Source organism: Tamandua tetradactyla, chromosome 8, assembly GCF_023851605.1.
Source record: "Tamandua tetradactyla isolate mTamTet1 chromosome 8, mTamTet1.pri, whole genome shotgun sequence".
In the NCBI taxonomy this organism is placed as follows: domain Eukaryota; kingdom Metazoa; phylum Chordata; class Mammalia; order Pilosa; family Myrmecophagidae; genus Tamandua; species Tamandua tetradactyla.
The window spans coordinates 33,984,349-33,996,846 of record NC_135334.1 but is presented as its reverse complement, the minus strand read 5'-3'; the positions used below and the strand labels follow the sequence as shown (position 1 = coordinate 33,996,846).

Sequence of the window (12,498 nt, the reverse complement as noted above, 5' to 3'; positions counted from 1 at the left end):
TTGCTAGGTATCTACTCAAAGGACTTAAGGGCAGAGACACAAACGGACATTTGCACACCAATGTTCATAGCAGCATTATTTACAATTGCAAAGAGATGGAAACAGCCAAAATGTCCATCAACAGATGAGTGGCTAAACAAACTGTGGTATATACATACGATGGAATATTATGCAGCTTTAAGACAGGATAAACTTATGAAGCATGTAATAACATGGATGGACCTAGAGAACATTATGCTGAGTGAGTCTAGCCAAAAACTAAAGGACAAATACTGTATGGTCCCACTGATGTGAACCGACATTCGAGAATAAACTTGGAATATGTCATTGGTAACAGAGACCAGCAGGAGTTAGAAACAGAGTAAGATAATGGGTAATTGGAGCTGAAGGGATACACAATGTGCAACAGGACTAGATACAAAAACTCAAAAACGGACAGCACAATAATACCTAATTGTAATGTAATTATGTTAAAACACTGAATGAAGCTGCATCTGAGCTATAAAAAAAAAAAAAGACTCCACCCAGCAATATCAAATGAGGGTTAAAGCACTTGCTTTTCTGGGATACATAATATTCAAACTGACACATACAGCAATATATGGTGTGGTAGTTAGATCCAGGTGTCAACTTGGCCAGGTGAAGGTGCCTCGTTCTATTGCTGTCGGCATGAGCCAATGGCATGTGAACGTCATCTGTTGCTGATTACATCTGCAGTCAGCTAAGAGGCAAGGCTGCAGCAATGAATGATGTTTGATTTAATTGGCTGGTGCTTAAATGAGAGAGCTCAATGTAACACAGCCCAAGCAGCTCAGCATATCTCATCTCAGCACTCACAGCTGAGCCTAGGCCTCTGGAGATGCAGAAAGGAATCACCCCAGGGAAAGGTGTTGGAACCCAGAGGCCTGGAGAGAAGGCCAGCAGAGAGCACCCTGTGCCTTCCCACATAAAAAAGAACCTCAGTAGAAAGTTAGCTGCCTTTCTTCTGAGGAACTTTCATTAAATCAACAAATCCCCTTTTACCGAAAGCCAAACCATCTCTGGGGTGTTGCATTCTGGCAGCTAGGAAACTAGAACATATGGTATACATTTTTCTTGAAAAAATTTAGGATTTACTGATTTTTAAACTGTAAATAGTTGTTACGAAAGTTTTTTTTTCCTTTTAAATAAATACACACAAAGAAGAAAGAAATAGTGACAGCAGTGAACAGCAAGAGAATAATTTACACTCACCTTTGTGTGTGTGTGCCATTCCTATTTATACTAACATTGGAAAACCCCAAACTTGGAAGCAGAACCTCAAATCCGCAGTCTTAAGAATGGCACATAGACGTACACATTTCTTTAAACTTTCCTTCCTCTTTTAGAAGCTTTACAGAAATTAAGTTGTTCTCTCTGTACCCTCACAGAACTTTTAGATACATTCTCAGTCATAGCTCTGAAGAGCCTAGAAAGAAAGAAAGTCAGTTTGCAGGCCAGCACAATGAGGTGGATGTCTACAATAAATAGTCCAACAGTTTGTGCATTTTCAAAATTAATTTGTCACTTAAGAAAATAAAATAACCAGAAAAGTTCATTACCAACTGTTGTTGAACAATAGGTACCAGTCTCTTTTTATCCGAAAAGCAAAAGCTTTATGGGAAGCCCCAGTATATTTCGTTGGCCACTTGGACATCCATAAATGGAGGAGGGCTAGACAATAAAAAAAAAAAAAAAAAAATTATGGATGAAGTTTGGGTGAGTCGATCAGCTTTCTGCAACAGAGTATAACCTAAACAAATGCTACAGGGAGGTCAAGGACAATATCTAAAGTGGAGTGGTTCTAATTAGTTTCTAATTAGGAAGTTCCACATTTTCAAAAGCAATTTCAGAAGTGTATTTGGCATGGAATATACATTAAGCAGGGTTGTTGAAAACCAGTTGTTAGATGAGAAACAGGGGAAAAATCACTATCCTGTTGAGTGAAAGTGAGTGATGGAGGAATAAAAAATCAGAAGGAAGGTGAGTTAGTTTGAAAGGATGTATGTACCCTAGAAAAGCCATGTTTTAATCAAAATCCTATTTCATAAAGGTAGGATAATCCCTATTCAATACTGCATGTTTGAAACTGTAATCAGATCATGTCCCTGGAGATGTGATTTAATCAAGAGTGGTTGTTAAGCTGAATTAGATGACATGTCTCCACCCATTTGGGTGGGTCTTGATAAGTTTCTGGAGTCCTATAAAAGAGGAAACATTTTGGATAATGAAGGAGATTCACAGAGAGCAGAGAATGCTGCAGCACCACGAAGCAGAGAGTCCATCAGGCAGTGCTTTGGAGATGAAGAAGGAAAATGCCTCCTGGAGCGCCTCACGAAACATGAAGCCAGGAGAGAGAGCTAGCAGACAATGCTGTGCTCACCATGTGCCCTTTTAGCCCAGGGAGGAACCATGATTGTGTTCACCATGTGCCTTCTCCAATGAGAAAGAGACCCTGAACTTCATCGACCTTCTTAAATCAAGGTATCTTTCCCTGGATGCCTTTGATTGGACATTTCTATAGACTTGTTTTAATTAGGACATTTTCTCAGCCTTAGAACTGTAAACTAGCAACTCATTAAATTCCCCCTTTTAAAAGCCATTCCGTTTCTGGTATATTGCATTACGGCAGCTAGCAAACTGGAACAGAAGGACATACTTTCTTTTAATATGGGAAATACTTGAGCATGTTTATAGGCTGAGGAGTATAAACAATTGGAGGGGGGATCTTAATGTATAAATAGTGTGGAATGAGAGTTAACTGTTGGAGAGAAATCTTAAGAAAATGGGTGACAGTGTGGATTAAAAACAGGATTGAAAGCGACACCTCTTCCTCCAAAACAAGAAAAGAATCACGGATGAAAAAATTGAATTGTTGAAAATTGTATTTTGGTAAAAATATACCTTAAAACTGTTTAACTCCGATTTAACTTCTTAAAGATAAATCTTGAAATTGTATTATCCAATTTGAGGAAAGGCTTTAGAAAGTAGTAAAACCTCACCAGTATTCAGTTTTACTTTATTTATTTAGATTATTGACCAGATACAAGCTAAGTAGAGACCGCTTTTAGGTTTTCTCAGCTTTTTAGAATGGACTCCATACTAAAACGGGCGCTTTTATGAGCATGTCAGATATTCACTTCTCTTCCTCCCGGTGGAGGGCTCGAGAGAGTAAGGGGAGGAATCTCGTCTTTTTCTTCACTCTTCGGTGGCATTAGCAAAACCAGAGCCCTTGCTGGTGGCATCCAGGATTTGCTTCACCAATCTGTTGATCCCAGTGTCAACCGCTTCACCTTAGCACACCTGGGAGTGGAGATCAGCTAGGCTAAAGGGCGTAAAGCCGTCAACTGGAGTCTACAGAAAACTGTGAAGTGATGGTAACTACAGAACTGGTCAAACAGCTCAAAACAGAAGCGACAAGCACGCAGCCAGAAAAAGGCCTCCCAGCCTTCCAAGCGAGCCCCAATCTACCCGCTCCAACGCCAGTAGAAAAGCGATCCTCACTTTTCATTGGCTGACACTCCCTGAGTTGAGATCTTGAGACATGAAGTGCATTGGTTGTTGCTGCTGACACGTCGCTTCACCACACCCACTTCCCTGTTGGCAACCAATGAGCTTTAGGGGCGACTGATTTACAGCGGCCGGGGGGGCGGGAGTTCGCACACAGCTAGCCTCCCCTCTTTCCCGGCCGCGCCCCCGCCCCGCCCATCACCCCCGAGACCCCGCCCCCGGCCCGGCTGGGCCCCGCCTCCCCCTCCCTAGAGGGCGGGGACCAGGCGGCGGCCTCAGCCGCAGGAATATGCTGGAAGCCGGAGGGCGGGCGAACTGGCGGACCAGGAGGTGCTGAAGGGACAGTTCCCGCCGCCGAACTTGCCCTGCGGTGAGCTGGCGGGCGGCTGCGGCTGTCCCCGAATAGGCGGGGCACGTGAGCGATGGAGACCATCTGGATCTATCAGTTCCGCCTCATAGTGATCGGGGACTCCACCGTGGGCAAGTCGTGCCTCCTGCACCGCTTCACCCAGGGCCGTTTCCCGGGGCTGCGCTCCCCCGCCTGCGACCCCACTGTCGGCGTGGACTTCTTCTCCCGCCTGCTGGAGATCGAACCCGGCAAGCGAATCAAGCTGCAGCTGTGGGACACGGCGGGGCAGGAGCGGTTCAGGTAGGAACCCAGACCGCAAGACCCCAGGCACAGCACCGTCCCCTTCGGCCCGCCGGCCCTTTCCCGAGCACCCGCCCCTCGGGCCCTGGTGGGGAGAGGCCCCGGCCCTTTGGTCTCGAAAGTGCACGCTCTCTATTCTCGCTTCCCCTTTTGCCCCTCCTCTTCCAGGGACGACTTCCTCCTCCGCAATTTCTCACTTCTTTCTTTGGCGCCCATTTCCTGCTCCCTTTTTCCGTTTTTCCTTTCCCGCCTGAACCGAGGTCATTCTCGCTGCACCCCTCTTCCCCAACTCTTTCTGCCCTTGCCTGTATCTTGAGCCCTAACTCTTAGGCTCCCCTCTTGCCTTCTCCCCAAACTCGGCCTCTCTCGTTGCGCACACCCTGACCCGCTACCCTCCTCCAGGCGTCCCCTACCCTGCCCTAATCTAGCGTCTTTCCTTGTGTGCTGCGGGGAGAGCTGTGAAGTAAGGTTCCCGGATTCGTGATCGATCCTCTAGCCTCACAGTAAAGCAGCGCTCCCACCCAGGTTTCTGCATGAGCTCACTGGGCAGCGTTCGGGGGGAGGTGATGTGGTAATGGTTTGAACACCTCACAGTAGCGTATTTGGTCATTAGAACTACTGGGCTGTGGCCCTTGGGAATGTGTCTTGTACAGCAACAAGATGCAACGTCACAGGGACAGTGACACAGCTGAGTTTTGTTTTGTTTTGTTTGAAGTTGAGTTGTCTTTGGAAGTTTTTCATCATTGTTAGTTTGGTGGGCGGGGGGTGGGGGAAGCATATTACTGAAATTTGTCGGGAGCTTTCCCTCTGTTTACCTATGATTAGTACTGAACGTTTCAAGGTGGTAATAGAACAGAGAATTAATTTCTTAATAAAGAGGGATCCAAATGGGTAGTCTCATTCTAAATGTTCATCGGAAACATGAGGGAAGGATTTCACATAGTTCGCTGTGTTTTGTGAAGGAAAAGTAATCGGAATTGTACGCATTTCCTGGATATTTAAGTTTGAACCAGATTTAAAGCACTTTTTAAATTTCTGGGATTCAAGGGCACTTTTGGGGGGAGGAGGAAGGGGAAATCTGATACATTGTATGTTTTTAAAATTGCATTATTGTCAATTGGAACTCATGAAAGCAAGCATTTTGAGGTCTTCAGCGAGTACTCTGCTTGTGAGGTACTGTACTCCATGAGGGGACTTCCCAAACAAGGCTTTCCTCTCTCCCCAGCCATCATCATCCTTTGTGAATGAGATGAGCCTGAATCTGTAAGAATGGTCCAACATTCAGAGTTTTGGCTTCCATTCCCAGCTTTGACACTGATTCATAGAGATAAGTGTAGTGCTTAGCTTGTTTATACCTTAGTTTATAGCTTATACCTTAGTTTATAGCTTGTTTATACCTTCATACTTTCCTATGTATGAAATGGAAAGATTATTGGTTTGATTTGTAGAATATTTAGAATTATATGAGAACTGTTTTTTTTCTTTTCCAAGAAGCCTTTTTTAATTAAAATAAGTTTCTAAACTTCTGATTCCTGATCTGAAAATGAGGGCACGTTTAGGATTTTTAAGATCCCTTTGAGTTTTGCCATTGTAAGGTTGACTGCAAATTCCTTCCCTTGTGATCTCAGAGTTGAAATCTGAAATATTTCAGGGTAAGGAAAACATTTACCAATACTTGCTCTACCTTCTAAATGAATACAATAAAAACATGTTCTTTATCCGTTAACCTCCTACAACAATTACAAATTGCAACTACAATGAACATGGGTATAAAATCTTGTCTAATTCTTTCCTTAAAAGTAGCTTCTAAAATTCTTGACAAGAAAGTAAAAAAGATAATTAATTGGCTAGATTTTAAAGACTTTTCTGCTAAATAATTTTAATGCCTTTTAAAAGAATGTAAATGGTAATTTGTTTTATATTCATTATTAAAATCACCCAGTAACTCTCCCATAATAATGCAAGGGCATTGAGGGAATGTTTTTTGACAGTGAGTCGTACTTTTTTTTTTTTCAGGTCTCTTAGTTGTTTTTTTTAAATGCAATTTTATTGACATATATTCACATAGCATGGAAACCATCCGAAGTATACAATCACTGGTTCACAGTATCATCACATAGTTGTGCATACAGCCTTATGATCAAATTTACAATATTTTCATTACTCCAGAAAAGAAATAAAAAGAAGAAAGAAAACCCTAGTCCTCCCATACTCTTGCCCATTTTATTGACCCATAGTGTCGGTGTGGTATATTTATTACTGTTGATGAAATAGTAATAAAATATTACTGTTAACTGTAGCCCATAGTTTGCAATACGTACATTTTCCCCCATATACTCCTCTATTATTAACTCCTTATAATAGTGTCATACCTTTGGTCTAGTTCATGAAAGAACTAATTTGCATAGTTAATCACAGACATTGCATTGTCCATCATAAACTTCACTGTTATACATTCCTTTTTTTTTTTTTGCATGGACAGGCACTGGGAAACGAAACTGGGTCTCTGGCATAGCAGGAAAGAACTCTGCCTGATAATCTACTGTGGCCCACCCTACAATCCCATGTTTTATTCCAGCTTTCCTTCTGGTGACAGAGTCATACTGTATTTTGTTTGACTCTTTATCAAGTATATTCATAAATACACAATATATTCATAAATTTAGCCACTTCTAAATGCTTGCTTTTCTTTCATTGAAAGAAATATTTCCATAAAATCACATTTAAAACAATTACTTTTAAATCATTGTCTTTCCCAAAAAAAATACAGGTATTTGTTTTGAATAATATATATCATTGTACATTTTATTTCATGCAAAGGTGTTATGATTCACAAAAATATTTTCCTGCCATTAATCATAATCATACCATTAGAAATTTGTGGGAAATGTCATATTTAGAGGTTTATTGATGATTACAAATAAAGTAATAAAAAGGGACCTACTCTGAACAGCTCGTGATATAGTTTGAAAGCATAAATAAATAAAATATGTTACAAAACAACAAAATAGTGAGCTGATAATTCTGATTGTGATTAGCCTTAGTTTTCAATGTCAGATTAATATATGCTAATGGACAGTGACTAATTGCATAAAATAAAAAAGAACAAAATCAAAGTGAAAAACATTTAGATAAATAATATACATGTAATCATACTATAAGTTGTAATATAACATACAAGTGTTAGTTTTTCTTTCTGTGCTGTCCATTTTTGAGTTTTTGTATCTAGTCCTGTTGCACAGTCTGTATCCCTTCAGCTCCAATTACCCATTATCTTACCCTGTTTCTAACTCCTGCTGGTCTCTGTTACCAATGACATATTCCAAGTTTATTCTCGAATGTTGGTTCACATCAGTGGGACCACACAGTATTTGTCCTTTAGTTTTTGGCTAGACTCACTCAGCATAATGTTCTCTAGGTCCATCCATGTTATTACATGCTTCATAAGTTTATCCTGTCTTAAAGCTGCATAATATTCCATCGTATGTATATACCACAGTTTGTTTAGCCACTCTTCTGTTGATGGACATTTTGGCTGTTTCCATCTCTTTGCAATTGTAAATAATGCTGCTATGAACATTGGTGTGCAAATGTCCGTTTGTGTCTCTGCCCTTAAGTCCTTTGAGTAGATACCTAGCAATGATATTGCTGGGTCGTATGGCAATTCTATATTCAGTTTTTTGAGGAACCACCAAACTGCCTTCCACAGTGGTTGCACCATTTGACATTCCCACCAACAGTGGATAAGTGTGCCTCTTTCTCCACATCCTCTCCAGCACTTGTCATTTTCTGTTTTGTTGATAATGGCCATTCTGGTGGGTGTGAGATGATATCTCATTGTGGTTTTGATTTGCATTTCTCTAATGGCCAGGGACATTGAGCATCTCTTCATGTGCCTTTTGGCCATTTGTATTTCCTCTTCTGAGAGGTGTCTGTTCAAGTCTTTTTCCCATTTTGTAATTGGGTTGGCTGTCTTTTTGTTGTTGAGTTGAACAATCTCTTTATAAATTCTGGATACTAGACCTTTATCTGATATGTCGTTTCCAAATATTGTCTCCCATTGTGTAGGCTGTCTTTCTACTTTCTTGATGAAGTTCTTTGATGCACAAAAGTGTTTAATTTTGAGGAGCTCCCATTTCTTTCTTTCTTTCTTCAGTGCTCTTGCTTGAGGTGTAAGGTCCATAAAACCGCCTCCAATTGTAAGTTTCATAAGATATCTCCCTACATTTTCCTCTAACTGTTTTATGGTCTTAGACCTAATGTTTAGATCTTTGATCCATTTTGAGTTAACGTTTGTATAGGGTGTGAGATACGGGTCCTCTTTCATTCTTTTGCATATGGATATCCAGTTCTCTAGGCACCATTTATTGAAGAGACTGTTCTGTCCCAGGTGAGTTGGCTTGACTGCCTTATCAAAGATCAAATGTCCATAGATGAGAGGGTCTATATCTGAGCACTCTATTCGATTCCATTGGTCGATATATCTATCTTTATGCCAATACCATGCTGTTTTGACCACTGTGGCTTCATAATATGCCTTAAAGTCCAGCAGCATGAGACTTCCAGCTTCGTTTTTTTTCCTCAAGATACTTTTAGCAATTTGGGGCACCCTGCCCTTCCAGATAAATTTGCTTATTGGTTTTTCTATTTCTGAAAAATAAGTTGTTGGGATTTTGATTGGTATTACATTGAATCTGTAAATCAATTTAGGTAGAATTGACATCTTAACTATATTTAGTCTTCCAATCCATGAACACGGTATGCCCTTCCATCTATTTAGGTCTTCTGTGATTTCTTTTAACAGTTTTTTGTAGTTTTCTTTGTATGGGTTTTTTGTCTCTTTAGTTAAATTTATTCCTAGGTATTTTATTCTTTTAGTTGTAGTTGTAAATGGGATTCGTTTCTTGATTTCCCCCTCAGCTTGTTCATTGCTTGTGTATAGAAATGCTACAGATTTTTGAATGTTGATCTTGTAACCTGCTACTTTGCTGTACTCATTTATTAGCTCTAGTAGTTTTGTTGTGGATTTTTCCGGGTTTTCGACGTATAGTATCGTATCGTCTGCAAACAGTGATAGTTTTACTTCTTCCTTTCCAATTTTGATGCCTTGTATTTCTTTCTCTTGTCTAATTGCTCTGGCTAGAACCTCCTACACGATGTTGAATAATAGTGGTGATAGTGGACATCCTTGTCTTGTTCCTGATCTTAGGGGGAAAGTTTTCAATTTTTCCCCATTGAGGATGATATTAGCTGTGGGTTTTTCATATATTCCCTCTATCATTTTAAGGAAGTTCCCTTGTATTCCTATCTTTTGAAGTGTTTTAAACAGGAAAGGATGTTGAATCTTGTCAAATGCCTTCTCTGCATCAATTGAGATGATCATGTGATTTTTCTGCTTTGATTTGTTGATATGGTGTATTACATTAATTGATTTTCTTATGTTGAACCATCCTTGCATACCTGGGATGAATTCTACTTGGTCATGATGTATAATTCTTTTAATGTGTTGTTGGATTTGATTTGCTAGAATTTTGTTGAGGATTTTTGCATCTATATTCATTAGAGAGATTGGTCTGTAGTTTTCTTTTTTTGTAATATCTTTGCCTGGTTTTGGTGTGAGGGTGATGAAGCAAGGACTTTTGATGAAGGTTTTTGATGGATTCCCAGGGAGAAGCTCCTGGCTGAAGTAGAGGTGGAACTTCTCTCTTCTGACTGCTGAAATCATCACTTCTCCTTTTAAGGCCTTCAACCTTTGGATGAGACATCTCTCATAGTTAAAGGCAGTCTCCTCAGTTGAATGTAGATGTAATCAGCTATAGATTCCATCAACTTATTAATGATTTAAGTCCACCAAATGTCCTCATAGTAACAATCAGGCCAGTGCTTGCTTAACTGAACAACTGGATACCTGGCCAAGTTGACACATGAACCTAACAATCACAATAATGAAATCAGCCAGTGGTACACCCTATCCTGTGCTTTGTAGACTCAAAATGGTACTTGCGGTGTGTGTGTGTGTGTGTGTGTGTGTGTGTGTGTGTGTGCGTGCGTGCATGCCTTGTTCCTGGCCCCAATGAAATGAAGAAACTTTTACAAGGTTTTTGCCATGTTAAACAGTGAGAATGTTTCGGTAATGCTATAAGCATATACTAGAAATGGTGTCCTAAAGTTTTTTTGTGTTTGTTTGTTAGTTTGCACGGGTAGGCACCAGGTCTCCAGCATGGCAGGTGACAACTCTGCTTGCTGAGCCACTGTGGCCCGCCCTGTCCTAAAGTTTTATAAGTACCATTAAGTAGTTTTCCAATCCTTAAATGCTATCCCATCCCTTTCAGAGAAGTTGAAAACGACCAGGACAATGATTTACTCGCAGAAATCCATGCATTATTTAGATTTACTATATGTCATGCACTGTGATGTAGTAATAAGTAAGATATAATCTTACATTCAGGGTCCATGCAATCTCTGTACTGGATAGGGTACCGGCTATACTGCCATAATGAAGAGACCACCCAAATATGGACTTACTTAAATATAGAAGTTTCTTTTCTCCGTTGTAGCCCTCCATAGATAGTCTCTGGGCTAGCAGGGTGGTTTTGCCTCAACATTAGTTTCCAGGGTTGCTCCTGTCATTGCCATTTCCTAGCAGGCAAGAAGAGGAAGGAGGAAGCCTAGGACAGATGGCTTTTTCAAGTAGATGAACTTCAGTTTGCAAACATTACTTCTTCTCATATCCCACTCATTCAAACTTGGTCACAAGACTACAACTAACTACAAGGGAGACTGGGAAATACAGTCTTTGTATGGGTTGGTATGTGCCACCTAAAACTTATGTTACTAAAGTAGGGCAGGGAGAATAGATTCTGGGGGTCAATTAGAGGACTTTCTTGTGAACTCATAGCAAAGAAAAATAATCATATAATTGCAATAAAGGGTGGAAACTAGTAAAATAAGTTCCAGTGGAAGAACAAGAGAGAAGAATTGTCATCTGTTCCTAGGGTGAAGGCCAGTTTCAGAGAATGTATCCCAAAGAAGGTGGTGCTTGATGCTGGGATATGAAGAATATGTATATAGTAGATGAAATAGCAATAGAAAATATAACAATAGAAAAAGAAGTGGCTTTCAGTTGAACATCTGTATGTATTTCAACTTTTTTTCTTGGATGCTTACTCAAGTGACAAAAGAATATTTAAAAGCATAAACCCACAGGCAAATAAGTAGACAAGGTGTTCTAGTTTGCTAGCTGCCGGAATGCAACACACCAGAGACGGATTGGCTTTTAATAAAAGGGGATTTATTTTGTTGGTTCTTTAGAGGAAAGGCAGCTAACTTTCCACTGAGGTTCTTTCTTACGTGGAAGGCACAGGATGGTCTCTGCTGGTCTTCTCTCCAGGCCCCTGGGTTCCAACAACTTTCCCCGGGGTGATTTCTTTCTCCATCTCCAGGGGCCTGGGCTGAGCTGCAAGTGCTGAGATGAGGAATGCCAAGCTGCTAAGCTGTGCTACATTGTGATCTCTCATTTAAGCACCAGCCAATTAAGTCAAACATCACTCATTGCAGCAGACATGCCTCCTAGTTCACATACCGTTGGCTTATGTCCGCAGCAACAAGATTAGGTATGCTCACCTGGCCAAGTTGACAACTGAATCTAACTAACACACAAGGCAAGAAAATTTTGAAAGCAGGAAAACAGAAGAATGGTAAATGAATTAACAGATTGAAGAAAATCGATTTCAAAGATAATAGTGGAAAAAGCTGAAAACAAACACAGTATGTATTTCCAAAGATTTTCTTCTGAAAGAGAAAGTGTTAAAGTAAAATCACTGATTGTTAATCTGTTCAAGAAAAAATTGAATCCTCATGTTGGAATGGTTGTGAAGGATGGCAGTGGAGTTACTAGGGTTATAAAGAAACCATTACAGTTACCTAGAGGAAACTGGTATCCGGCAAGAACTATGGAAGAAAAAAAGGAACCATGAGCCCAGCATTCAAAACTAATGAGATGTACAAATATTATATAAATTTATATATACTCTGGCCAATATCCTGCACTTGCAGTTAACTGCATTCTGCTAGTCTGGTCAAGCCGAGAAGCTGGATTCTACAAGTTGCAAGCACAGGCACAGAAGCTTCTGTGCCTGCACTTGCAACTTCTTGAAAGTGACCCCTGCCTTACTAGCATAGTAAAAGACAAACCTGAAGTGGAAATTTTCTGCCATTTTTAAACATGCACAGTATGAAATAGTATGTAGTCAACATAAAATTATTTAACCATAGGAACACAGTCATTAATTAGTAGTCAACAGGTAATTATAGATGCAAAT

At 40.3% G+C, this 12,498-nt stretch overlaps 1 protein-coding gene and 1 long non-coding RNA gene across 3 annotated transcripts in view; one reads left to right on the top strand and one right to left on the bottom strand.

Moving 5' to 3' along the window:
- Nucleotides 1-3,031: 3,031 nt before the first annotated feature.
- Nucleotides 3,032-4,795, bottom strand: LOC143644280 (uncharacterized). 2 transcript variants are annotated; one of them, XR_013156586.1, is made up of 4 exons: nt 4,591-4,795; nt 3,893-4,145; nt 3,523-3,615; nt 3,032-3,321 (listed from the first exon to the last, which is right to left on the bottom strand). It is a non-coding gene; the product is annotated as an uncharacterized LOC143644280 (long non-coding RNA). The 2 variants fall into 2 exon arrangements; XR_013156585.1 differs by having other exon boundaries at nt 3,032-3,615.
- The window catches only part of RAB39A (RAB39A, member RAS oncogene family), a 44,935-nt gene continuing 36,161 nt past the window's right edge, over nt 3,725-12,498 (top strand). The window contains exon 1 of the mRNA XM_077113071.1: nt 3,725-4,177. Within this exon, the coding sequence (XP_076969186.1) occupies nt 3,951-4,177 (227 nt within the window). The 5' untranslated portion in view covers nt 3,725-3,950. The remainder of the gene's footprint in view (nt 4,178-12,498) is intronic.